General features: G+C 51.5%; 1 protein-coding gene across 2 annotated transcripts in view; it reads right to left on the reverse strand.

Annotated features, from left to right (window-relative positions):
- Nucleotides 1–3370: 3370 nt before the first annotated feature.
- The window catches only part of Nbas (neuroblastoma amplified sequence), a 179133-nt gene continuing 155242 nt past the window's right edge, over nucleotides 3371–27261 (reverse strand). For both annotated transcript variants that reach the window (XM_005404440.1, XM_013504348.1), the window contains 8 exons: nucleotides 21155–21370; nucleotides 19419–19621; nucleotides 17554–17643; nucleotides 15375–15570; nucleotides 10382–10521; nucleotides 9162–9306; nucleotides 6866–6994; nucleotides 3371–3717 (listed from right to left, as the gene is read on the reverse strand). In XM_005404440.1, the coding sequence (XP_005404497.1) occupies nucleotides 3406–3717; nucleotides 6866–6994; nucleotides 9162–9306; nucleotides 10382–10521; nucleotides 15375–15570; nucleotides 17554–17643; nucleotides 19419–19621; nucleotides 21155–21370 (1431 nt within the window). In that variant the 3' untranslated portion in view covers nucleotides 3371–3405. The remainder of the gene's footprint in view (nucleotides 3718–6865; nucleotides 6995–9161; nucleotides 9307–10381; nucleotides 10522–15374; nucleotides 15571–17553; nucleotides 17644–19418; nucleotides 19622–21154; nucleotides 21371–27261) is intronic.

Here is a 27261-nt window from a genome sequence, read left to right on the forward strand (position 1 = left end):
GGACATGGGTGCAAAGCAGGGACTCTGGAGCCTGTGCCAAGCCACACACACATTCTTCCCACAGGGAGCAGAGTTGCTGGCTCCTTGCTGCGCCTCTGGGTGGTGGAAGGACTGCCTGGGCCCACAGGGACCCCATCGGGCTCTCAGTGGACCTCGGTGACAGATGTGCACGCAGGGACTGGGGGCTGTCCTCGAGCATCTGCCATTGATGTTCATATCTCAGTCACTGTCCTATTGCTGGGCACAGCCCCTGATACCCACACCTTAGAGGAAGAGAATGTAATTTGGCTCATGGTTACAGCTGGTTCAGTCGATGGGAGGTGTCCTAGGCAGGAACATCACGGTGGAAGGGCCTGGGAAAGCTGCTCACCTCATGGCCACCAGGGGGCAGACAGAGAAGGGAGGGGCTGGGGACAAGAACACACCCTTCCAGGTCACACCCCAGTGACCACCTTCAGCCAGGCCCCACCTCCTACAGGACATTCAGCTCTGAACTCATCCATGATAGATCCACCGATGAGCACAGAGCCTGTGATCTATCACCTTCCAAAGTCACAGCTGTGAACACAGGAGACTCTGGGGGACATCTAGGTCTATACTATAACACTGGCCTAGGAAACCACCTGTTTTGGGTGGCACCAGGCAGAGCTGGCCACGTACGCTCCTGAAAAGAAGTTGTCTGCAGGACTGGATGCTGCGCACCCTGCTCCCACCTGAGTCCCCAGGGCCTGAAGTAAACTTCACAATGAACAATCACACCCAGAAGCCCAAACCCAGGATGCCATGGATCCTGGGATGAGAGATATGCTGCAGTCTGTGCCCGGACTTGGGAGCATGCCTCTAGTGTGCCTTCCCTCCTTAGGGCAGGTGCGCCTGCTGGGCTGAACAGAGATGGGTCCCAGGCCCACACAGACACGGCCCAGGGAGCATAGGTGGCCACGTTCTCCATTCTGCCCACGAGCAGCACTCATCCCCAGGCTGCACAGGAGCAGTTTCCAGCCCAGGCCCCACACTGCCTGGCCCTGTGCTGTTCAGCCCGAATCCCTCTGGTAGGTCCCACGGTACCAGCCAGGCCAGGGCAGAGCAGCACACTGCAGGGCTCTTCTCCACCTGAAGCAAAATGTGAGGTTCACAGCTGTGGAAGCCTGCTTCTGCCCTGGGGAGGAGAGCTGACCTTTGCCTATCCTCAATGAGGACAAAGTCTGGTGGTGAGAAGCAGTGGGCAGGAGGACCAAGGGGCAACGGTGGGAGGGGTCCAGGAGTCACACCGGAAGGCCGGGTCCCCTGCCCAGCTCAGCTGTGATTGGCCCTGTGATCTCTTTCCTCCATCTGTATCTTTTTTAAAATTATTTTTTGGTAGTAAGAGCTGAACCTAGGGCCTTTGCACTGAGCTCCATCCTCAGACCTTTTTTATTTTTTGAGACAGGTCTCACCAAGCTGCCCTAGCCTGGGCTGGAACTTGTCTTCTTCCTGCCTCAGCCTCTCAGAGGGCTGAGATGAGGATTTGTTTTGAGAGTCCAAGGCTGAGAATGAATGTTTGCAGAAAGACCATGAACCACCACCCTGGCCCCAAGCCTGGGGTGGTGGCGACTGGGCCCATGGAAGCTGGGAGCCTGTCAGGCACTGTACCCAGCCTCTGCCCTATGAGGCCATCTCATAAGTGGGGGGGTGGGGGATAAGATGCAGTGGGGGCCCTCTCTGGTAAAGCCTGAGTCTGTGGCCAGCCCCACTGACAGGCCTGGGCAGAGCAGCATCACCATGGCAACCCCACAGGGGGTCCAGGAAGCTTTTCCCTCCTTTTTAGCAGCAAGAAAGGTCGCAGGGCAGGAGGAGGTCACCTGAGGATGCTGTCTCTGCTGCCCAGGCCTCCCCTGCCCCAACCGGCCTTTGCTGTCCACACCATTGCTGTTTCTGAGGTCTCTGAGCCCCAGCCTTGCCGCCACCCCCGTCCTGATGGCAGGGACAGCTCCCCCTGCTCAGGCCCGGCCGTGACCATGCACTGCGGGCTGTAGGGGCCGTGTGCTCTCCGGGCAGAGTCATCTGCAGACGGAGACACACAGAGCAGGCTGGCTGGTAAAGAGAGAGACCTGGGCGCAGTGACTCTGCCTCTAATCCTGCCACTCTGGGAGGCTGGGGCAGGAGGGCTGCCATAGAAAGCTCACAGAGGGACATGGAAACAACCAAAGCTGCCACCCAGGGCAGGCTGCAGCATGAGACGACTTTGGTAGAGGCCAGGGATGGGCCAGAGCCGTGAACGGTGTCTTGGGGGAGGCTCGCCCAGGTGGCCCTGAAATGTCCCTCCCCTGACTCCTGCTGCCTGCCAAGGGAGTCTTCCCAGTCACTGCCTGGGCGGAGTTGGGCTGGCGCAGCTGGGCACGCTGAGCTGCTGGGGGGATTAGAATTTCTGGCACCTGTGTCAGACCACCACAGCTGAGCAGATCTTTTCTCGTTTCTTTTCCTTCTTGGGGTTGTAGTACTCATGGCCTCTGCACTGAGCTACAACTCTAGACCTTCTGACTTTTCTGAAAGAGTTCTAAGTTGCTAAATTGTACAGGGTGGGCTCAAACCTGCAATCCTCCTGCCTCAGCCTCCCAAGAGTGCTGGGATTACATGGGTGTACCACTATGCCCAGCTCAGATCTTTTTTCTAAAAGGGAGAATTAGTTCTGCAGGTCAGGATGATAAAACTCCCACCTTCATAGGAAGTTAACGCCACAGTTTCAGATAACTTTTCTTTTGCCTACAAGATCTTGGCTACATAGTAGACCCTTCACTTATGAACTCAATCCATTCGTTCATGAGGGCTGCTTGTAACTCAAGCTGGTTGTAAATCAAGACTATACTTCCCATAAGAAATAATGGAAATAGCCACAATGTGTTCCAAACCTCCCAAAGCACCTCTTAACTAACCTTTTCATGATAAAAAGAGTTGTATAACGTGTGTAATTTACAGGAAACACCAGTAATTTTCCTAGTGTATTCCTTTGATCCTGCCTTGCACTAAGCTACATCCTCAAGCCTTTTTATTTTTAGATGGTCTCTCGCTAAATTGCCCAGGCTGGGCTAGAACTTGGAATCCTCCTGCCTCAGCCTTCTAGACTGCTGGGAATACAGGTGTGACCACCATGCCTGTTTTTCTAATTTGAGACTTGAACCCAGGCGCAGCCTCCCTCCACCCACAGCATCGATGGCCAGTCCTCATCCTCTCCCTTGCACACAGCCCACCACTGCGTATTTCATTTTCTGCAACACGTCTTGGAATCTGTGTTATGTGTATTCCCTCCACACAAGACAGAGGCAAAAAGAAAATGGGAAAAAACCATCAGCCGCCAGGAGTACATGCTAATGGAGCAAGGTCAGGAGACGCTGGCTGGATGCTGGCAGATGCTTGGCTTTATTTGCAGTGCTAGGAATGGAGACCCTCAGTGGGGCAGCCCGCATCTCCTCCCTCACCCCACAGCTGCCCAGTGCCCAGGGCAGCACGGAAAGTCCTCAAGGCCCGGTGTGTCCCCCGTGCAGCCAGCAGGAGCGACCCTGCCTCGGCCTCGTGGCCAGCCCCCCAGAGCTGTGCAGCCAGCTGTTCCGCGTCCCAGTGGCCCTGTGCAGCCAGCAGGTGGCAGATGAGGCGCGGGTAGAAGGGGGTGGAGACGCAGGGCACCAGCAGCCCGGTGTCCAGCAGCAGGGACAGCAGCTCAGGATCGCAGTTGGAGTCATCCACCTGCAAGACACAGACGGGCAGCAGTGAGCAGCACCTGTGGGACCCCACTCCTGCCCCTGCCTCAGTGCACACCAGGATAGCCAGAACTCCTGCCAACCCTCCTGCCTCAGCCTCCCAGAGGGCACGAACCACCACACCCAGGGCTTGTTTTTTTCCAAGGTAAGGAGACATCTCTTAAGAACACTGCCTGAATCACCACGGGAGGAAGCAGTGGCTGAGCTCTGCGAGGGCCAGGTAGGAAGCCAGGGAACTGGACTGTGTCAGGCAACCACATCCAACACCTCACAGGTCCGGTTCTTTAACCCCCATTCTCACTGGAGTGCAGACCCACAGGGAACAAGATCTCCTGAACAGGAGAACTTCTACTCCACAGAGGAAGAATGTGTCCCGCAGCCACTGACCAAGCAAGGTGACTGCAGAGGGCCTGGACTGTCTCTGCTGAGGCCTCCAGAACTCAGTGCCAGCCCAATCCTGACATGGCATCTGCGACCCTGGGCTCATGGAGTCCGGGGCTGCCTCTATGTGTGGCTCCCACAGCCCTGCAGTTCACACGCTGTCTGTGCTGTGTAAGGAATCAAGCTCCCATTTACACCTGGTGCCATGAAGCGGCTCAGCTGCTTCTTCCTGTCACCTTGATCACAGGAACTTCGAGACGCCACTGCTGCCACCTTGCAGAGCCAGCTCACTGCTGTGCAGACCAACTGTGGCCTGTGCAAGCCCATGACGGGCAGAGAGCTGACCAGGATCACAGCAGCTGCAAGGCTGAGAACAAGAGCCCTGCACCTGCAGTGGCCATGATTTGCTGCATGAAGTTTCTCAGTTTTAACCACCAAAAAAGTTTCTATTGCTTCATGATGTGCCCTGAATCGGTTTGCATGTCTGCAATAAGCAGACGGCGAGTCCAGGACTGGTTGGTTGAGTGCCCTCAATCAAGCCCCGCACTGAGCTCGGTCTGCAGGTGGGAAGAGGAGACAGGCTTGGGGAGGAAGGTGACTTCCCAGCCCAGCTCCTTCGGAGGATAGATGGTGACCTTGTTAGGACAGTGGCTTGGTGCAAGGCCCTGTCCCAGAGACAGGAGACTTCAAGTGGAGGAGGCAAGGCCGTGGAGGGCTGCACCGTGCTGAGCAGGAGCAACGGTTCGCAAGCTGGCATGGAGGGAGCACCTGTCGCCCTCAGAGCCAGGGTTTCTTTGCTTGTCCGCCATCAGACGGGGAGGGGAATAACCACAACTCCGCAGGCAGGGGAGGAAATCTATTCATGCATAAAGAGCTCCTGTCTTCCAAGCCATTAAAATATTATCTGCTTAATTCTTCTCTCAACAATAGGTAATGAACCTTCTCTGAATTAAATCTTTGATTTTATGGATCTGCACCAAGCTAAGGGTAATTACAATAACGAGGAAAGCAGTCGTGGAAACTACTTTAAAGAAAGCACTGGGTATGATTTCAGGGTTTTACCTTAGGACTGCTATTGGCCTTATTTTTACATACATAATTACCTAATCAAATTATTAAAGTATGAACCACAGTGGCTAGTCAGTACTTGGGACGAGAAGGCCTGCGGGTGATTTTCTGGATTCTGGATTCTTTGGGTACAATGGTCAGAGCACATATTTTCAGCGAGTCCAGGTCCCATTTTGGACACATCTCCTGAGACCAGACTTAGGTCACCTGGTTTACAACTCAACAGCAAAGCGGCAGAGGACCCAGGCTCGGTTGCCTCTGTGACGGCTACCCCCGCTGGACTCAGGGCCCTGTGCCTGGCCAGCCCTGCACTCGCAGCCTCCTGGCAGCCTCGCCTTTCGGCACATGGAAGGAAGGGTGTTTCCTTCCCTTTCCCTCACCCACTATGGGTCCCCTCGAGATCCACTCACAGCATAGGCAGAAGGAGGGGAGAGGCCACTCCTCCACCCGGAGGGTCCCTGAGCTCTGATCACACTTGGCTAAGCAGCACTGTGGCACGTGCCTTCCACGAGGAGCCCGGGACAAACAGAAATTTTGCTTCTGCAAAATTGCCTCTACAGGGCAATTCTAGAAAATGCCTTTAGTGTTTACATTCAGATTCTTAGCACCAAACAAAGCTAGTTCATGGGCGAGGCTTAGTGAGTGTTTGTAAAACAAGTAAGGATGCACTCCTTGCCCAGACACAGGTACTGTGCTCAAGGATCTGCAGTTGAAGTTACTAGGGTTTTTTCTGTTTTTTGAGAGAGGGTCTCTCTAGGTGGATTGTGGAGGGCCAACTGGCGACTCTCCCTGAAAGAAGAGCAATCATCTCCATTTTGGCTAAGTCTGGCCCTATTCCCATGTGTTGACTGGTATGTGCAGAGCTGGCGAAGTTTTGCCTTTATCCCCTCAATTGGCTTTAAGCAGTGCAAATGGGTCCAGCAAAGGTGCTGAGGTGCAGTCTTTGAAACAAGGTGACAGGGCAGTGTTGTCCCACCAGTAGCTCCCAAGAAGCCTGTGTGAGCTAGGCTGTGTGTAGCCACACTGTGCGTTGAGATATGGGGCTATGACTTCCCAGGGCATAAAAGATTACACATCAGAGCTCAAGCACCGAACCAAAACCATTAGATACTGCCCCGAATTGTGTCATGCAGATTACTCTTTCTGCATCTCCTTCTCCCTGCAGATTGCAGAGGTGATTTCAGGTCTCCGACCTAGCCCAGTTCACAGCGCTCATGTACTTCCCACCTCTCTTACAGTCACCCATCCCCAAGCCACTCCCTGCCTTCTTCAAGAATTAATAAAACCTGGGTTCGACCTTGGGTCAAGGCCTTTCTTCCAGATGGCCATCATTTTGCTGAGCCCCTTGGCTCCCCACAACTATAAATATGGCTTAGTGTCTTTATTCTCGCCATGTGTTGCACTGGAAGTGACAGACTGGAATTAGCTTATTAAAATTCCAATAACTTTTCCATGGGATTACAAATGTGGATTTTTCAGGACCATGATGAGGTCTAGAAGGGCGTTCTATAGTAGATCAGACTATCCTTGAACTCACAGTGATCCTCTTGCCTCAGCCTCCCTTCCAAGTGCTGGGACAACAGGTATGTACCACCACTGCAGGCAAAGTTGTTCTGCAAAGGGCAGTGCCCATCCACACCCTGGACAGAAGCCCACCCACAGCAAGCATGTTTGCCCAGCCCTACCTGCGTGACAGCAGTGACCTGCTCCAGGGCCAGGGGCCGTAGCTCTGGCTCTGGGTGCTCCAGCAGCAGCTTCAGGGACGGCAGGGGCAGTCCCTGGTCACGCAGCAGCAGGCACAGCTCCTTCACGCCCTGGAAGACACGGGAGGGTGAGCAGGCAGCACCTTCGTGCTGCCACACTGGCTGCAATACACGTGTAATGCACACTTGTAACCACACTGTGGTCACTTTGGGCCATGAAGGGCCACGCAGCTTAGAATTCATCTTCCTACGCACCCGAGCCCTGGCCTCCAACAGGTGGCTGAAATCCTGCGCCACCTTTCTGTTGCATCTGCACAGGTGTGTGTGGGACTCGGTTAATGGGCATAACACCTGTGGGACAAGGACACAATAGGGGACAAGTGACCAAAGCTGACAGCCGTCACACACAGACACGGAGGGAAGCACCAGACAACGTACTTCAAATGTGTTCACACGGCCAGTGTCAGGGTACACACCCGGGACACCCCATTTCCATGGAATCTATCTGTGGCAGGGAGCCATGAAAATGTGTGGCTCTCCACAGGGGCACCTGAATCTTACTCACAGCCTTTTATTACTCAGACAGAATCTGCTGTTGAAGAACAGGCCTTTTAAAAAGGTAAGAAATGCTAGCTCTCTGCAACGAAAGTAGAATGCATGTAACAAACACATCAAAGAGAAGACTGGGAGCGGTTTTGCGGGCTGAGCTGGCCACCTGGGGCACCTGACCCTGGCAGGAACACAGTGCGGGGACTCAGGACCAGACACGGGCTGTGGCGAGGCGGGATGGAGGCTTCAGTTCTCTCAGGGCTGAGCTTTCTCCTGCGCTACTCCACCAGCAGCAGGTGGCCAAGCAATTCAAATACACGCTATCTCCAATAATCCCTTCACATTATTATAAAGCAAAGACAAAACAGGACGCCAGGTGGTGGGTGGCCCACGGAGGCCCGGGGTGCTGCACTCACTGCAGTTCCCCGCACTACAGTCTCCACAGCCCCCCGCTCAGCCATCCTGGCGATGAGATCAGCTCTGGGTGTGTCTGTAGAGCGCTACTCCCCCACAGGGGCTGAGAGACAAGCTTGTTGTTTATGGGGTGGTGACAACACCTGCCACGAACATTTGGGAAGACAAAACGAACTCCCAAGCTCAGCTCTCTGGCCTGGCTGCCACGCCTGACTTGCTTCCTGTGACCTCATCCTCCCATAGCTTTTTTATTTCTTCATTTTGTGGTACGGGGGATTAAACCCAGGGCCTTGGCACTGAGCTGCACCCCAGCCCTTTTTAGTTTTTATTTTGAGACAAGATCTCCCTAAGTCACTCAGTTGCCCAGGCTGGCCTAGAACTTGCAATCCTCCTGCCTCGGCCTCCAAGAGTACAGGCAGTGCCAGCACAACAGCCTCTCTGGAGGCCACAGCGACGGTGCAGGGACCGTGTGCCCATGGAAGCACCCACACCAGCTCTGCCCAATGCCGCAGGCTCAGCCACACTTGCCAGGCACCTGTGCACCTGTGGAACTGCTATCTTTTTTTTTTTTAATTTTTGGTCCTGGGGCTGGCGCTAGGTGTCCTGTGTGCTAGGCAAGACCTTGTGCACCCAGCCCCAACTGCTTTTTAAATTTTAGCCTCACAGCGCCGCCCATGTGGGTGCTCTCACCTTCTCTGGAGGGGACTCATCGCTACCTGTCCTTTAAAACAAGGCGTAAGGAGGCGTAAGGCACCCCACTGCCAAGCGGCAAGGGAGGACAGCCCTGCCTGTGCCAGAGCGCACTCCTGCCCCTACTGTGAGGCCCTGTCCACCCCAGATCTGCCCTGGTTCAGCAGGTGGCGCTCCTGGGGCAAGGATGCTGCTGCTGCACTGGACCCCACGCTTGCTGGAACAAACAGAACCTGAAGTACTCGCGCGCAATGCCCTCTCGTAGCCCTAGTATCTGCTAACTCACTCCATTACCCGTGATCTGTAAAGGAGTATTTCTCAGCAATGCATGATCTTTACACTCAGCACAGCCCTGGGCGACCCTGGGTCCCGTGAGAGGTGTGAGGGAAAGGCCCTGTGCCCCGCAGAGGGGTAAAGGACAGGAGGGCAGGGCAGGCCCCGGATGCAAACTTGCCTGCTGCAGAGCTCTGCCCGGGAGCGGCCCACAGGTGTCCTTGCATGGCTGCCCTTCACTCCACATTACCTGGTGGGCCTTCACCGGCCTTGGCTTGAGCGGGTGCCCCTCACGCAGCCCTGGGTGGCAAAGACTGCTCCCCGCCAGCTCCGCCAGCCCTGGCCCACTCACCTCCGCGGGCAGCACCTGCTGGGTGTGGCGCAGAGAGCGGCACATCCTCAGGACCTCATTCCCCACGGCCTCCCTGCTCTGCGCCGGGCACCGGCTCAGCATCGCAGTCGCCAGTCTCAGCCATGGGCTCCTGGTCACGCCAGTTCTGACAGGAAGGCACAGGGTTAGCACTCTCCCCCACGCTAAGAGGCTTGCAACATGCAAGGGTCCACTGCGTGCACAAACGCTGCCGCAGAATTATGCGCGGGGGCTGGACAGGTGCTCTCTCCGGCCACGCCATGGCGTAGGGTAGAACAGCAGCTTACTGGCATCAGCAAGCAGCCCCGTGCCAGGGAAGTCCGGGTGACTCAGCCTCTGATTCTGGCCACTCCACTAAGTACGTTTAACACCAGGCACACCTTGCTGTTTGGTACACAAATCCTGGCTCTGAGCTGGGGGTGGTGGTACCTGCCTGTAATCCCAACACTCTGGGAGGCTGAGGCAGGAGGATGGCACATTTCAGCCCACCCTGGGCAACTTAGAGGCTAAAAGAGTGGCAGGGGCTCAGCTTAAGGGAAAAGGAAAATCATTGCCGAGCTTGCTCAGGTCTGTAGGGAGAAGGAAATGTTTCTGAAATTTTGAGGAAGGAAAAGAAATCAAAGCTAGTTTTTTTGTTTTGTTTTTAGTTTTTTAAAGAAAGAATCTTCCTATATGTTGCCCAGTCTGGTCCTAAACAACCCTCACGCCTCAGCCTTGCCAGGAGCAGGAACCTTAGGCAGGTACTACCATGCCCCTTTTTCCAGCCCAACAAGGTTTGTTTCTCATTTTTATATTTTTGAGGCAGGGTCTCGCTATGTAGTGCAGGCTGACCTTGAACTCACTATACTATGTATGCAGGCTGTCCTCATATATGTGATCTCCTGTCTCAGCCTCCGAGTGCTGGGCTGACACCCTTCCCCTCTGCCCCGTCTGTTTGTTTTGTTTTCTGTCTCTTTGCTGAGGGTGGGACCCAGGGCTCAGCCACGCTACCGCAGCCCATACTGCTGCATCCCCAGTGCAGCCCACAGCTCGCGGTCTGTGGGCACAGGCAGGAGGAACCCAGGGCACTGTGCTCCTGAGCTCTCGGCCCACGGCCCCACAGTGCAACCTGGCAAGGCTTCCTCCCTGGCTTCCTGAAGACGCTACCTTCTCATGAGGGAGGCCCCCATCGAGGCCCTTGCTCGTCTTCCTTCGGTACTCACGCGTGCTCGCTCTGCAGAGGGGGCCAGGCCTGCAAGAGCAGGGCCAGGTGCTGGAACTCGGCCTCACTGTGGCTGCACTCCAGGAGCTCCGTGAACAGGGCAGAGCGCTGTTCCCCGCTCTTGACGTCGGTGACAGCCACCTGCAAGGGGAAATGCACACCAGGGTGAAGAGGCCCAAGTGGGTTCCAGGAAGAACCCGTGCGTGAGCACTGTGATTACACATCCTTCTGGAAATGCTCACAATGTGCTGAGGCAGAACTCAGTAACACAAACAAAGCAAAAACCAGTCATTCTGGTGTGGACATTGTTTGGCAGGTACAGGTTTGAGTCTGGTTGCACAGCTGTCAGGTGGCGTGTAGGGTGGTGAGGAACACTGGGGGGCGCCGTCTGGGGCCCCAGAGTCACTAGGGTGGCCCTGGAATGGACTGCGTGACCTCAGTCCCCCACTGGCCCTTCCCTGATGCCCATGCCCCCACCAGGATGGACACGGCCTCATCAGAGCTGGACCAGTGCCAGCACCGTGCCCTGAGCCTCCAGTGCTGGAAGCTCCCCAAACTTCTTTGTGAAGTCTGACTCAGGTATCTCATCGTAGTCACAAAAAGCAGACTATCACACACACCTTCAAAAGATCTCGGTCTGCATTTACAGCTGCACAATTCATGAGGCAGCCTGTATGCCCATCAACAGACGCATGGATAAAGAAAATGTGGTGCCTGCACACCGTGGAGTACTACTCTGCCATAAAGAAGGATAAACTTGAGTTATCTGCAAGAAAATGGATGCACCTTGAGACCATAATTAAGTGAAATAAATCAGAGAAACAAGATTCAATATCACATAGTTGGTCTTATATGAGAAAGTATAAATAAAAAGCAAAATAAAAGATAACAGGAAGATGAATCTCTGTCAAACCAAGAGGTGGAGGAGTAGCAATGGGGGAGGAAGGGGTGGAAAAGGAACGAAGTTGTGTGCTCTGCACGCATCAGCTCTACCGGGAAACACTACTGTGCGCGCACACACAGACTAACCAATGTTTTAAAAATGCTTACCATCTAGGTCTAACTCAATTTCCAACAATTGTATTAAAACTGTTTAGAATTACTAACCTCAGGACAGCTTTTAATGTTCTTTACCAAAATAAATTCAGATTAAACAATTAGACTTCCACATAACTGGCTTAATGGTATTCAACACATCATGTTAAAATATGGAATTGTTTTATTTGAAATTGCAACATTTTACCATATTCCCCATCAAGTGAATTTTTAAAAATTGAAATCCAAAATTAGTGTCTAGCCGGGCGTGGTGGCACATGCCTGTAATCCCAGCACTCAGGGGGGCTGAGGCAGGAGGATCATTTCGAGTTCAAGACCAACCTGGGCTACAAAGTGAGCTCAAGGCCAGCCTGAGCTGCATATCAAAACCCTGTCTCAAAAAGACAAAAAAAAAAAAAAATTAGTTTCTAATTTTCATTGGAAAACTGCTAGCCTACATGTTGCCTAGAAATTTTTCATCTGAAATTGGAGATTTTACTAAAGTGCATTTGTCAGGTGATGTTTTTGCTATAAATCAAAATAAAGTATCTTCCCTCACATTTCCATTTCTACTGCAGAAGCCAAGTACAGAATACTCATAAGCCAAGTACAGAATACTCTCTGCATAAAGAACAATTTTCCTTTGCACTGTGCTCCTCACACAGAGGGCATTTCTGTGCCTCTCTGTGGTTTACGATGGAAAGCAGAGCTCAGTGTGAAGGGAACCGGTCTGCTTCTCGCTGCAGTCTCTCGCGACACAGTCTCTGTATCTGGCGTGCAGATGCTCGCACCAAGACAGAACTCGTGCTAATCCGTGGACGTGGACATCTGGAGGTCACCATGGCAGGGTAAGGGGGTGGGTGTGGCCTACAGATGCGCACTGTCTACACTGGCGCGTGCTTCCAAACATTTACTCTATAGTCATCCTGGCGCTGGTCCCAGGAAGCGACTGGTCACTGCGGGGTCACAAGGTGACTGCCATCCACCCGGCCCCAAGGAGCTGCAGCTCTGCTTACTCCTGAGCAAGGAGGAGGGGGAGAAGGCGGCTGCCCCACTGTTCCTGGGCGGACACTTCTTGCTGGCGACCTCACTCATGCAGAGGAAATGGCTTGGTGTCCCTGTGGCAGGGCTCGAAAGTGGCAACAGGGCAGGACAACAACCTGGTCGGGATGTCCTGGCCCTCACCATTCAGGCATCGACGTCATAGGTGAAGGCTCTGTGTCCCTGTGGTGCCACCAGCGGAAGGCCGCCTGGACTGGGGCCAGGGCTTTAGCCTGTCACTCCACCCACCCTCACCACAACCGCATGTTTCCTCTCTGCCCACATGGACACAGAGGCTGCGAGGCCCCGCCGGCTTTCCCAGCTGAGCAGTGGTGCTGGGATTTGGGTCCAGTGTTGCACAGCCAAAGCGCTCACTCCGGTAATGAGGAGCAGCCTTGGCTGCCTCACGCACCTCAAGAGTCTCTGGGGACTATTCCACACTGCTGCGTGAGAACAGCTTATCAGGCACCACACCTTTCAACACTTGGGCTGAGCAGCAGTGACACGGCCAGCTCCGCGCTGACTGTGACCAAGGAGGGAGGCAGAAGCCGCCGCTCCAACTCCCACTTCTCGTGTCCACTCACACTCAGTCCCGCAAAGCCACCGTGGGAGAGGGTCACTGCTCCGTGAGGGGAGGGCAGAGCAGAGAGGAATACAAACGATGAGGGTGTGAGGTCACTCTTCCAAGTCCGAGACCCCTGGGAGACAGACTTTCTGGAGTCTGAGGGTTTCATCCACCACAAGAAAAGCCCTGGTGAAAAGACTTTGTACAGACTAGAGGAGTAAGAGAGACGGCCTGCACCAGGACACAGGCAAGGCGCTCAGGAAGTGCACGAGAAAGGAAGCTTGGTAAGATAGGCTTGGCTGCCTTAAGTGCTGTTTCCAGAAAAAGTGAAGCTACAGAGAAACTATAATCTCAGAGATACTCAGAAACCATTGAGATCACGGGCTGGGAATATAGCTCAGCGGCACAGCGCCTGCCTGGCAAACGCAAGGTCCTGAGTTCAATTCCTTGCACTAAATAAATAAATAAATAAACCATTGAGATCATAGAAAACATGGACACCACGGACCATGGAAAAAGGCTTAAAACCAGAGTTTGGGCCCAGGGGTTGAGTATGTGTTCCACAGCTTTGACGAGCGAGACAGGTCAGATGCTGCTTTTTCCCTGGCTTCCACTGGCTCCCAATATTTTCAGTCCACAGAACTGCACAACACAAAGTGAGACACCAGCCTCGTGATCCTGGCTCCAGTGACCAGGGGAGAAGAAACCGAATGAGGCTAAGCCCTTGAAAAATAACTCTGTGTTAAGAAGGCTCCCAGTGTGGTAGGGTTCGCCTGCTTCAGGGTAAGTCAGGACTGGGAGCTCCGAAGTGGGGTGAGTGAAGGCTCCCCTGGGGAGCTACGCCAGCCTCTGCACCTGCTGAGAAAATGTGCACACACACACACAGACACACACACACACACACCCTTCTCCTAAGCACATGCATGTGCTTTATACTGTGGCATCTGTGTTCTCAGGCTGCTCCTTGGCAGGCCCTGAGTGACCTCCCAAGCCTGGATACAGCACTTAGTGAGAGTATATTTTAGATAGCAGTGGCTCTTTCATTATAATTCATTTCTGCAATCTTCCAAGACTAAACAATTGTTGATAAATCCATCTTTTTTAGCCTCTCAGTTTCTGTAGCTCTGAAGAATAAATAATAGTATTTACCTTTTTTACTTCATAGAAGGAAATATAAAAACAGAAGATAATTATGGGTGCTGAAGCATTTGACTCAGGGTGCCAACTCTTGGATCTTGTCAGCCCTAGCTACTTCTCTCATTGCTGAGAGAAAATACCTAGCATCCACAAGTTAAAGGTCAGCTCATACTTTGCTCATACTTTTCAGATGGATCTAAGGCAGGTGGCATGAGAGAGTGGTATCACAGAGGAGAAACAGTTCATAGCAAGGCAGGCAGGAGGCAGCAAGCAGCCAGCCTCCCTTTCCCTTTTATCCCATGCAGGCTACAAGCCTATTGGTTGGTGCCAGTGGGGCTTCCATTATCCATACCCAGAATTATGCTAAACCAATCAGTGCACCAATTTAGCTATTACAAACGCTAATCCACATTCATACACCCAGATCCAGCCACTTCTGAAAAGCCCCTCTATGAGTGCATGAGGTTTTGGGGGATGTCTAGACACAAGCGACAGCACTATCCTTCGGGTGTACTTGTTTGCAATGTAAGCCAAACTTCAACAAGCACAGCCTTTCTTTCCTTAAGGACTGGGTGTCCCATCTCCTCCAGTGACACGTATTTAAGCTTTGCACATAGCCACAGGGGACTCAGAGGGTTCAGAAGGAAGTCCATCCTCCTGCTCCTGAGCGCTCATGATAGAAGATTTCGTAGATAATTACAGTTCCCGTGTACAGAAGTCACAGTTCGGTGATGCCTGCAAGGATCGGGGAGGACCTTGAGGAGGACAGAGGGCGGCACAGAGGAGACATGACATTACATCTCCCACAGCATCCACTGAGACACCGGAAGGAAGGCAAGCCCTTCGTGCTTGGCACAGTATGAAGCTGGCTGCCACAGGTAATGGATTTTGTAGACAGTCCTAGTGGCTATGATGACAAAAATCATAAATGCGTGTGGTGCGTGAGACATATTAGGACACATGTGCGTGATCAGACATACAAAGGAGACTTTACTTCCTGTACTCAGTTACGAACCTCTAATCAGTGCTGACCTATAATTACCATAATAGGGAAACTTTCTGGTGTTTTGTTTGTTTGGCCATACTGGGCACTGAACCCAAGACTTCCACATGGAGCTACATCTACTGGCCATTTTCCCAGACTAGACGTGAACTTGTGATCCCCCTGCCTCAGCCTCCCAGAGCACTGGGATGACGGGCGTGGGCCCCTCCTTACCTGCCTCCCAGGCCAGGCGGCTTTGAGGATGGCCTCTGTCCGGAAGAACACCAGCAGCCTGCTGTCCTCCTCCGTCAGGCAGAAGGACTGCTCCAAGACCTGCAGCACGTGGACACGGGGCTGCACGGGGAGTGCGTCGTCCGCACAGAAGGGCCTCAGCCACTCTAGTAAGTCCTCAGGGACAACCAGCTGCTCCCTGAGAGACAATAATGAAGGGAGAAAGTCTCAAGGCCTTGTCTAGTGTTTGAATGACTAGATACCTGCTTGCTGGATGACTTTATTTCTGCCCTGTTGAGAGGAAAAATTCAGGTTTTTAAATGGCTTACAGCCACAACATTGGGCATTTAACAACTGTGTAAATGAGTGTGATTTTACACAGTACCTATTAAAATCAGTTACATTAACCAGATAAATAACGAACATCAAACAGTATGTCCTCAGTTAGTGCATAAATAACGGCTATTTCTAGTCTACCCCAGTCATTTCACACATTCTATCATTGCAGCCATTGGACATTACATCCCTGGCCCAGGGAGGAGAGGTCGCCCACAAGTGGCTCCAGTAGGTGACGCTGTGTGACCCAAGGCCCACCTTCAAGAGCTGTGGTTAGGGTTCAGTCCATGATTGGAGTATCCAATTTCACACCACCCTAAAAATAAAATATGAACATCTGGCTATGACACGAGTGCGGTCTGAAGAGAGTTGAGGAAAGGCAAGGTGCACCGCTGCCCAGCCGGCACTGGCCTCCTTTCCTCTGTCCTGCGTGGGCCACCCAGGGAACTAACCCACTTGCGGATGCCACCTCAGGTTACATCTGTGTGTGGCGCAAAGGTTATCCACCTGGGGACCCAGCTAAGGCACTCCATCATCCTGGTTCGGTTGTAACCACACCTTCACAAGGCTGTCTGCAATAAACCCCCAAACCAAGTTCCAGACTAACTTACCTGAAACCAAATTCCTGCGCTAACAGAATACATGTTTCAGTGATGCAAAATACAAAATTCTATAATGCCCCGAGTATGTCTCTTAGCATATATTATGCAATATACTTGTCAAGTGGCTATTTTACAGCCATTTAAATTAAAAAACAAAAGGAAATTATAAAATGCAGACAACTGGCTGAAACACGAATTTACAAAGCCAGTTGTCAGGTTCTTGACATTTATCAAAACCTGGGAGCAATGGTATACAAGAAACACAGAAGGCACAAATATTTGCTGGGTTCATGCTACTTGCAAGGTGACCAGACAGCTGGAGTCACGGGAGGCCTCACTGCCTCCTGGCCCCGTCCTATTCCTGGACTCTAGACAGAGTCAGGACGGTCAGCGTCCCACTCCTGAGGTGAGCAAATGGAGCCGCGGATGCACAGGAAGCCCCTAGTGCAGTGCGTGGTGCACAGCGCACACTCAGGGGGAAGCGGCCACTGTGGCCAGCATGGTTACATGTGGCCAATCTCAGGGCAGAAGCCTTGGGGAGCCCTGTCCTCCTGGTCATGCCCTAGCCCCAGGGCCTTGGGGGAGGGGCTGCAGCTCTGACCTGCAGGATCTGGGCAGATGGAGTGAGTGCAGCAAGTGGGGGGAGCCCCATATCCTAGCCTGAACCCTAACAGTCTTGTACCACGCAGGTCCCCACACTGCGGCTCCCCTCGCTACCCTGGGGCTTGAGTGAGATGGGCATATCCTAGGGCAGTGGTGGCAACCCCACGGCACATGAGCCGCAGCAGGCAGTTTGTTTTGGTTTTTGGTTTTTTTAATGTTTTGAGACAGAGCCAGGCAGCTCAGGCTGGCCTTGAACTTTTGATCCTCCTGCCTCAGGCTCTTGAACGCTGGGTTTAAGGGTACGCGCCATCCTGGCCAGCTTTTATGAAGCTTTTTAAAAAAACTACACATAATACACAAACTCTACAAACTGTTAAGGTAATGCAGTTAACTCACAGATAAAGATCCTTCCTAAAAGCTCAAAGCAGTTTCCTCTCCGGGTCTCCCTGTGACGGAGGATGCAGGACAACAGTGTCCTGCTCAAGCTGCAGCCCAGCATGGAGCTGGGGGCGTGGACTCCAGATGCACAGCCCCACAGCCTCAAAGGTGCCCTCAGCCCCCTCCCTTCCCGACACTGCCCACGCCACTCAGCCCGGAGGCCTAGAGACCCAGTCCGAAAGAGGCACCCCAGCCCACCTTACCCTGTGTCCACACTGGCATGCACAGCTGTCACCACGCCTTCCAGGACCTGGAGTGGGTCACGTGTCCCAGTGAGGTCTGCATCACCTCCACTGTGGAAAGAAAGAGGGACCCTGAGTCAGGACAGCAGCTTGGGCCTCAGAGGCACTCTGTGTGCTCACACCGCAGATGAACCAGCTGGAGCCTGGCCTGGTCTACACCGCCTGCTGTGGCCCCTTGTGTGGTATGCCAGGCCTGGAGGAGCTGCTGGAGTGTGGAATGGAGCTACATCTCTGCACCCGCAGGGAGCCCAGGCTTCCTGTCAGGAATGGCACAGCCTGCTTGCATGCGGTCATCAAAGCTGCTCACTCAGTATTAACCATTAAGCATGGAGATGGCATATCCTGACCATGCCAGTTGCACTCTCTTTTAAAAACCTATTTATTTGTGACTTACTAGGTATCAGGCGTATGTCCCTACAGCCCAGGGCCCAGGGCTACAATCATGCCCGAATCTAGCAGATTCCAGAAACAGAGAAGAGAAGGCGGAGGCCTTAAATGTGTGATGTATTTTATTTTTTTTAAGTGTGCGATTTAAAGCACTGCTGCTTCAGTGACGCCCCCGCCTGCATCACCCAGGGGTAAAGGTGGCCCCCATCCACAGCACTTTCTTTCCTCTGAGGAAAAGGCAGACGAGCTCTTCCAGTGCAGTCTCCTCCCTGCCGAGCACAGAACTTACCGGAGCAGCATCCAGTCTCTGCTGGACACGGGGTACAAGGAAGCACCAGCCATGCCACAAGTTCACAAACATGGAGATGCTACCAGGCCTATATGACTTGAATTATTCGTGACAAAAGCCAGTAGTTAGGAAATGAACTAAAACCATCAAAACTCTAAGGTTTGCTTCTGCAAACTTCACCTAAGGCCTGATTTAGAAACAGTAAAGATAACTACGCACTAACAGGTACAACAGGTGGCGGGCAAGTGTCTCATCACCTGCCACAGAGTGGCTCTCACAACAGCAACACAATATCAGATCAAGCCACTAACACAGCAAACGCTGGTGTTAGCTTGGTGCTGCTATTTCTCAACAATGCTGTCGTATTTTATGCCTGTCCCTGCATGTAAAATTACCAGCTACCTCAGAGCATGAAGGTGAAAAGTACGAAGTTAGGGTAACTAAGCTGAGAAAGGTCCATTTGATCTCAGTTTGGCTATAGGAAACTGACCTGCATCTAACCCCAAAGTTCCTCAAGAGCAACAAAGAATGACAAAGAATCTTAAAGGAGAATAATTTAAATACAGTGGAACTTTGCAGCCTAAATCGTGTTGCTCACAGAAAGCACTGATGCCTCATCACTTGCCAGCCTCAGTCCTCCTGTCCTAATCCCCTGGAGGCTTCCAGCAAAGGCTTTGGGGTGGATCTGCTGCCCTGTGGGACAGCCTACAGCCCTAACCTCCTCCCAGAGCCAGGGACCTTGCCCGGCGGGGGGCCGGGGGTGGTTGGTTCTGAAGGACCCTGGGCCCGCTTTTGCCTGCTCCCAGGAAGGGAACTGGAGAAGGCAATGGAGGTCCACCCCTGTTCCCCACAGCCCGTATTCCCTGTCTCACTGGCCGCGCCTTCCCTCCACCGGCCTCCCTGAGGAGGGAGAGGAGGCTGACCGAAGGGAGTCACTTCTCTCACAGAGCCCAGGACAGCCCAGGGCGGGACATCTCAGTTCTTCTTCAAGGTATTTTAAGACATACAGCCTTTGAGAACCCTAACACTAACCCTGTCAAGTACTTGACAACATCAAATGCTTCTCTATCCCTGACCTTGGTCTGGCATCCACATCAAGACGGGCAAACAGTACCTGAGCTTTTCCCTCTGTGGTTGTTTTAGAGCTTACCTCAATGCAGAAATTATTTTCTCAATGGCGCTTCGCACAACATCCTTGGGGCACACGTCCTGGGGGCCTACTGCCACCTCAAGCAGCTGCCGAATCATGGCCAGCGGCTGGCCGTCCAAACACATGCTCACAGCCAGGCTCCGCAGTGGCCCCTCTTCCGAGCGGGACAGGTCGTACAGCTCACGGTACCTCCGCAGGGCCTCCTGGAAGACACAGGGGCCAGCGCTGGACACCCAGTTGAGATACCCTGTGTGCACGTGTGTGTCCACTGGGCAACGTGTTTGGATCACCACACCACCCATGGCATGTCCAGGGTCATGGCAGGTTACCAGGGCACAGGCCCCGCCCAGGTGTGGGTGGGAATCCTCGCTTCCTGTGTTAGTACAGCGGGTCTCTGCTACGCATCTGTGGGACGTGGGTGAGGACAGGGGGACACATGAGGGGGCAGCACCGAGAGCACTGACAGACACGGTGATGAGCCAGAGGTCAGCCCTCTGGCACGGAGTCGGGAGGCACACTACTCGGGAAAGAGCAGTCCCACTGTTACTACTGCTGTACTGCAGCCACGTAACACAGTCTCCGCCCCAAACCAAGACCTCACCAGAAAACAAGCCCTAGTGTGATTATTTAGGATGCTCATAATATAAGCCCTACCCTAAAAATACCAGTTAAAGTCGCCAGCCAGACAGCTGCACTCAGCATGTCTGCTGCAAGATACAACAGACATACTGAATTATAAAATAACAATGTTAACACGTAATTAAATATTACTGACACTGAAATAAAACTGCTATCAAATTCTCAAGTTCTCCCCACGGTTTTCGTAATAAAAGGGCTTCGGTGAGTCTCCTACAAATTGAAGTTTAAATGGCAGACTTTTCATGTCACTAAGCGTGGTTCCTGTTCATATGAAAACGACTCATTTGTCAACTTTCCAGTTATGGAGAGGAGTATCTACACTGCAGCAGCTGCTAAGACACAGAACGAAATCCGTGGTTCCATAGCAGGATCCCAAGGCCACAGCATCTGCGGGTGCTGGAGCCTTGGCCAGAAAGGAAGCAGGGACAGAAAACCACCTCAACAATGCGTTCACAGGAGATGGGCACTGATGCAATGGGCAGGGAGTGCGCTGCTTTTGGGAAACTCTGGCAGCGGGCACAGGAGGCTATTTCTGAACTTGTAGAAATTACAGAGGAACAGCTGCAAAGCAAAACATCCAGCAGTACAAGAGCTTAAAAACCACGTCTTAGAATTTCTTAACTTTACTATTATTATTTTTGTTTTGTTTTTTGAGACAGGGTCTCGCTATGTAGTCCAGGTTGGCCTTGAACTCATGCGATCCTCCTGTCTCAGCCTCTAGAGTATTGGGATCTACCCGGCACATCTCTTCACTTTGTTGCCTGGGTAGCATCTGCCCTAAGCACCCAAAACTCCTTTGGAAAGAATTAAAAGTAAACTACCAAGTGAAAATGAAGAGGTTAAAGGACAGAGGCTGCCTGCAGTTTTCATGAATCTTTGTACATTCGAAAACCCCATCAAAATTGCTACTGGGATCTTGAATGCCTGCAAAGACCTGGGTGTTGGGCCAGGTGGCCAGTGGCAGAGTGCTTATCCCCATGTACCAGGCCCACGCTGACCCAGACCACATAAATGAGGGAAGGGTCTGAGAGGTATGGCCCACGGGGTGGTGCTGTGGGCCTCATCTGCTAAGGGTCTGAGGGCACATCCCTTCTTACCTGCTCGCTGTCCTTCAGAGAGAGGACGAAGCTGTGGCCCAGTGTCCCCAGGTGAGCGAGTGACTTCTGCAGGTGATTCAGAGCATCGGCGTAGGTGACCTCGGAGGCCCCGGCTGCCTGAGCATCTTCTGAATTCCTTTTCTGTGGTTTCTCCATTAAGCGTGTGATGGTGGCAATGGCCTTCCTGGTCATCTCTTCACGCACATCCACGGACAGCTGCAACAGTGAGAGCAGTTACCATGGGGGACAAAGCGGCCCTGCCCACCACACGGCACACACGGGAGGGCTCCGCACCCACAACTCGGCCAAGCAGAGTCCCACCCCTGGGAGAGCGTGACTGGTGGTGTTCCGTGAAGAAAAGAAAAGCAGTGAGGAACTGTTTGCACTACTACATCAGACACACAGGCTTCTCAAATGGTCACTCTTGAAGCAGGTAGTGCTGGGACTATAAAACCACTAATCCCTCTGACGGCCAGTTACACCAAAGAGTTCTTACAATCATAATTTCTAACTGATCATTTCATGAAATAATCCAAAAGAAATACATGCACAAAGATCTTGACAAGAATAAAACTATCAAAAACTTCAAAAGCACTCTAATTGACAAGAGAAATAGTATCTTGCTTCTGCTCAATTATTGGAAAGTATGTTATACAGTCATTAAAACTGAATTCTAAAATCCACATAGCAACTCTGGAAAATGCTTATCATAAAACTTTAGAAATCTGAATATAAAACTGTCTCTAGCATACTAACATTAAAATTTAAATGATATAAAAGATGTATGTATTCTATGTAGCCTTTATGTATACACATATATATACTAGATATATGTATACATACAAAATGTATGTATATAGCCATTTTATATGTATATAAAAATTTAAATTCATGAATACTAAGATGTTGGGGTTATAAGCTATTTTTTTCTTTTCCACTTTTCAAGGTTTCTGTGACAACGTTGTGTTCACTCATTTCTCCAATGGTATGTGCCAGGCATGGTGTCAGCTATGCAGAGGTTCTAGTTTTGTACTAATATTGAAAACACGAAGCCCATTTATTGTCAACAGTACAAAGCGAAATTTCTATGCTGCCTGATTGGGCAAAGGAGCTAGAATCATCAGCGATCCGGGTGCCCTCCACGGCCCCGTTGATTTGTGCCACTTTCAAGTTTCCGTTTGGCTTCCTGTCAGCTATGAAGCACACTGTCACTCTACCTTCAAAAGGACTTCCGGGGAAAAATAAAATCAGAGCTGGGTATGGGCGGTGCACGCCAGTAATCCCAGCACCCAGGTGGCTGAGGGAGGAGGACTGCAACAAGTTCAAGGCCAATCTGGGCCATGGAGTGAGCTGAAGGCCCATAGACAGACTCTGTCTCAAAAAATAATTTTCTTTTTGTGTTTCTTCACCTTTTTATCTTTAAAAAAATTTTCCCATCCCCCTACCCTCCCTTCCAACCCCCCTCCTGTCCCCATAAAATTTATATTTATAAATTTATAAAAAGCTTTGTTTCCATTTTTCCCTTTTCTCTTTTTATTTTTCCCTTCTTTCCTTTCCCCTGCCCGCTCCCATTCCCCTTCCCATTTGAACATTTTTTCCTAATTCATGATATCTATTATACATTCAAAATAAAATTGAAAAATATAAACCATAAAAGATCTATAACAAAAACGTTAATTTTCCCTACTATTTCTTACAACCTGTCATCATATGACACTGAGAATTAGGCATAGGCTTTGAATGCATGATGCCAGAGGCTTCACAGGGGCCCTCCACTTCCTGTCACTACCTCCAGTCGCTCTATCTGGAATTATTACTTTCCAACTGGCAGCTAATGTGCTTCAGCCCTAACATACTGATGCAGGTATCCTTAAGGAAGCTTTTTCCATGGAGTTATAGCTGAATCCTTGCTTGCAGATGCAGCTTTAAAAGAAGTTGTACAGCCTGCGCCCGTCAGTCAATCCCTACAGCTCTGGCAGCCAAGGCTGCAGCAGGAGCAGAAGCCTCCCCTGAGGCAAGGGCTAGGACCTTGAGCTCCTTCCTGGGCTTTAGGGTTATTTGATTTATTGATTTATTTATGACAGGGTCTCACTATGTAGCCCAGGCTGACCTTGAACTCCCTAAGTTCCTCCTGACTCAGCCTCCCCAATGCTGGGATCACAGGCCACTACACCCTACGCTTGTGGTTTAGAAACATGCGATAATACAAGTGTGTTTAGTTCATACATAGTGTGTCAGGAAACCCTGAGCTCCAGGAAGGTAGGAGAGGAGGCTCGCACTGGAACCTGCCACCCGCTCCAGCCTCCTCCTGTCCCTGCACCCTCCAGCCTGGGGCTGGGCTCCTGGCAGTGTGTGTGCTGCCTGCCGTGGAGTGACAGTGAGATCAAGGCCGAGTGAGAATTAATGCAATGGAGCCAATCTTTGTATGTATGGAGAGCGGAACTATCTGGATATCCTAGTTGCCCAATTTTCTTCCTGTCTTACTGTACGGTGTGGAAAAATTTCACCACAAACTGGCAAGACAGTAGGCTGGGGCAGCTGACTCCCCCACGCAATAGTGGAGATCTTTACTTCCAAGGCCCGACTGCCACTGAAAACCTGGTCTCATCTTTGCTGCCTGTGATTGGATCTTTACCACCTTGTAACGTGCTTAAACCTTAGTTTCCTCATCAGCAAAAATGCGCAAAGGGCCATCTATTGCCTAATATCATGTTGAGAATTTAAATGAGATGAAATCAAAATGATCAGCATAGTACCTCGCTCATAGTAAGTGCTCAGTGCCCCTGGTGAGACACACTGGCCATTCTCCAGGGTCAGGGCTCCATCTGACAGATGATCCTCTGGCTACTGCTGCCTGCTATCTGCTGCCATCAGGAGGCAGGGCCTGTGGGAGGGGCAGTCCCAAGGCACAGCCAGAGGATTTCTGTGTCCCAGGCTCCTCCCTTCTCTTGTCACTTCCTGTCTGCCTAGACAAGACAATCTCCCCTCAGGCGCTTCCTGCCCAGGAGCCACGGACCATGGACTGAGCCATGAGCCACCACAAACCTCTCCTCCTTTAAGTTGTAGGTCTTGGGTATTTGGTCCCAGCCACGAGGAAGTAGCTCAGACACCACTGACTGGGTTTTGATGTTGTTCTTTTAATGCTTCTAGTGAGTTTATCATTGAATTCTGTTTCAGGAAAACCTTTTCTCTGAGCTCCTTACATTGCTCAGCATGGAACCCAAGGACTTTCATGGAACCCAAGGCTCCTAGCAGCTCTGCGTCATTTCCAGGCCTCTGTGTGTGGCTGCAGTCTTCAGGAAACGCTTGTGTCCCCCACCTAGCAAGGCCAATTCCTGATCATGGTTCAGTATGCAAGCCAGGGCACTGACCCAGCCTCAGATTCCCAACAGGAGCCAGGTGAGAACGTCTCCTGACTTTCAGCTCACATGTATGGCTTCAGTCCCTCCTCATGGCCGAGCCTGGCCCTCAGGCCAATGCTTGCAGGCTCTTACTGAATCAGGAGAAGGAGGAACAGTGACCCTCTGTTCTTTTGAGCCGCTGTGTACTGAGCATACTCTGATATACAATAGATGCTAAGAATAAAGTAACAGGTGGCTTTGAAAAACAGACATTGAAAAACCAGGAATCTATGTTACACTATAAAGAAATATTTAATAAAACTGCTGTTTAAAAGTCAGACTTGTATCTAGATGTCCCCCTAAAGCCTCATGAACTTATAGGTGGGGTTTTCTGAGATGGCTGGATCTAGGGTGTGTGAATATGCGTTAAGGGTGTGGTAACTAAATTAGCACACTGATTGGTTTAGCAGTTCTGTGTGTGGATGATGGATGCACCACTCCAGGTGTGGATGGCACCAACTAATAGACATGCAGCCTAGATGACATGAGGGAAAGGGAGAGAGCTGCTGGCTGCTTCCTTCCTGCCCTGCCATTGACTGTTTCTCTGCAATGCCCCGTATGCCATGCCACTCTGCCTTGGAGCCAGTTGACAATGGACTGAAACCTCTTGGACTGTGAGCTAAAATAAACCTATCCTCCTTTAATTTATGGGTGTTGGGTATTTAGTCCCAGCAACAAAAGAGTAACTAAGACACCCATGTACGTGTGGCTCTAGAGAGGTTGGAAACTGAACATCAGTCATGTTGCTGTGTTACAGAATGTGGTGGTTAACTGTCAAAAAAAAAGAGTTTAAGAAAACAATGTCTGGATTGTACGAGTGAAACACATAGAGGAGTAGCACAAAAATCCAGGGCCTTACATGGCTAAAAATTTATTAAAATCCTAGAACTCTGTAATAAAAGATAAGATTGAGGAGTTCACAGATAATGAACAGCAGGTAAAACCTTTAGAAGAGTGACGTGCTCTCGGGGAAAGATACACCAAGGGTGTGACCTCATAAATTCTCTCAAGTGGACAAAATGGCTCAGAGCACAGATGCAATTAATGATGCTAACCTCCACAAAAAGCCAATAGCTTTAAGGGTGCTGCCTTTAAATTGAGAGAGATGTATGGGGTGATACATCAAAGACATAGTGTCCAAGAGAGCTAAGCAAACAAAAAGACCCTGAGGATGTGGTTCTGGGCCTATGCTGCCAAAAGGTATCAAATGTAGAAGAGCTCTACCAAATTTTATACAATGTTAGCCAAAAGCAGCAAGCTTCAGCTTCCTGTGACTGTTTGAAATTTAACTACCGGAGGAGCAGCCAGGAGCCCTCACAGAGGGCTCTGGCTGGCTTCACTCCCTTGCTGCCAGGAAGAAAGGGGCACAGCCTGAGGACAGGGCTGTTGGAAAGAAGCAGGGTCACGACCTGATTACGGGACCACATCCCCTCCTATGCCCTGCTTCCTAACCACGGAGAAAAGCTGGACCAGGGGCCTGCGACTGCGACTGTGACAGGAATGCCATGCCTCCTCTGGGCTGAGGCAATCAGTCACCCCCAATTTCCAGCCTTCCTCTTCCTCCGGGGGTGCCGAGAACGCGCCAGGGTAAGTTCACCCAGGGGGAGGCTTGACCAGGCTAGGCTGCCCTGACTCTGGGTTAGCTGGTTACTCCAGCTCTACCTGCTAGCACTGGGGTGTTCTGTGAACACAGATCCTATCAAGCCATTCCACAGCTCAGACCTACGAAGTAGGTCCTCAAGGTGAGGAGAGTAAAGCCCAGCCTGCCCTGCCTGAGCACCCTGTCTGGCTGGCATTGCCCACACCTCTGTCTGCTCTATGCCCACCCTTTTTGGCTCCATCCCCCTTTCCAAATGCTACCTCTCCCCGTGACCCACACACTAGGTCCCGCCACCTGCCCTGCACTGGCCCTGCGCACCAGACACTGGCTCCCCACCTATGTGCCTATATGGAATGACAGGGAGGGACAGAGTCCCAGACGGACAGCAGCAGATGGGAGCAGGAAGCAGAGACACTTGGGCAACATCAGAGCAGAGCAAAAGGCCACAGAGCAAACTTGCCAGCTCTGTAGCCTCATGTGTGTCTGTCCCATGTCCTTCCGTTTCTTTGGCACTCCTTGCAATCATGTGAAAAGATGCAGAAGCCAGGACATGCTGAGGAGGTGTGAAAGGCTCACCTGACCTCAGCCACAGCTCACTGACCCCTGAGCTAGAAGGCTACAAAGCGACAGTCGGAAAGATCAGCCAAGAATAAATTCTAAGTGGCCTTGAATGCCAAGCCAACTAAGGGCTCAGATTCTGAAGCGACTACAGCAACTTGTATACTAAGGACCATGACGTGAATGTGTACTTTTAGATTCCTGAGTGCTGAGACTGTAGGCATGCGCCACCATGCCCAGTTCCTTTTTGTTCCTTTGAATGCTGACCACAGTGTTCTACACCAGTGATGGTGAACCTTTTGAGCTTTCAATGATATACAGCCCCCTGTGGCATGCAAGCCGTCAGTTCACCACCAAACTAATAGCAAGGCCCACTGATGGGGATTAACACTTTGTAAAACACCTCTAAATCTGCTCTGGTAATAACTTGCAGGGGCCAGCAAATGTGGGGGCTACAGAGGAGATACCAAACTACTGAACCTACCTTTAACGGGCTTGATTAAAAAAGTCACTGTAATTTGCTAAGAGCTGCACAGTTCAAATCTCTG

The sequence above is a fragment of the Chinchilla lanigera genome, unplaced genomic scaffold (genome assembly GCF_000276665.1).
Source record: "Chinchilla lanigera isolate Chin_1 unplaced genomic scaffold, ChiLan1.0 scaffold00086, whole genome shotgun sequence".
In the NCBI taxonomy this organism is placed as follows: domain Eukaryota; kingdom Metazoa; phylum Chordata; class Mammalia; order Rodentia; family Chinchillidae; genus Chinchilla; species Chinchilla lanigera.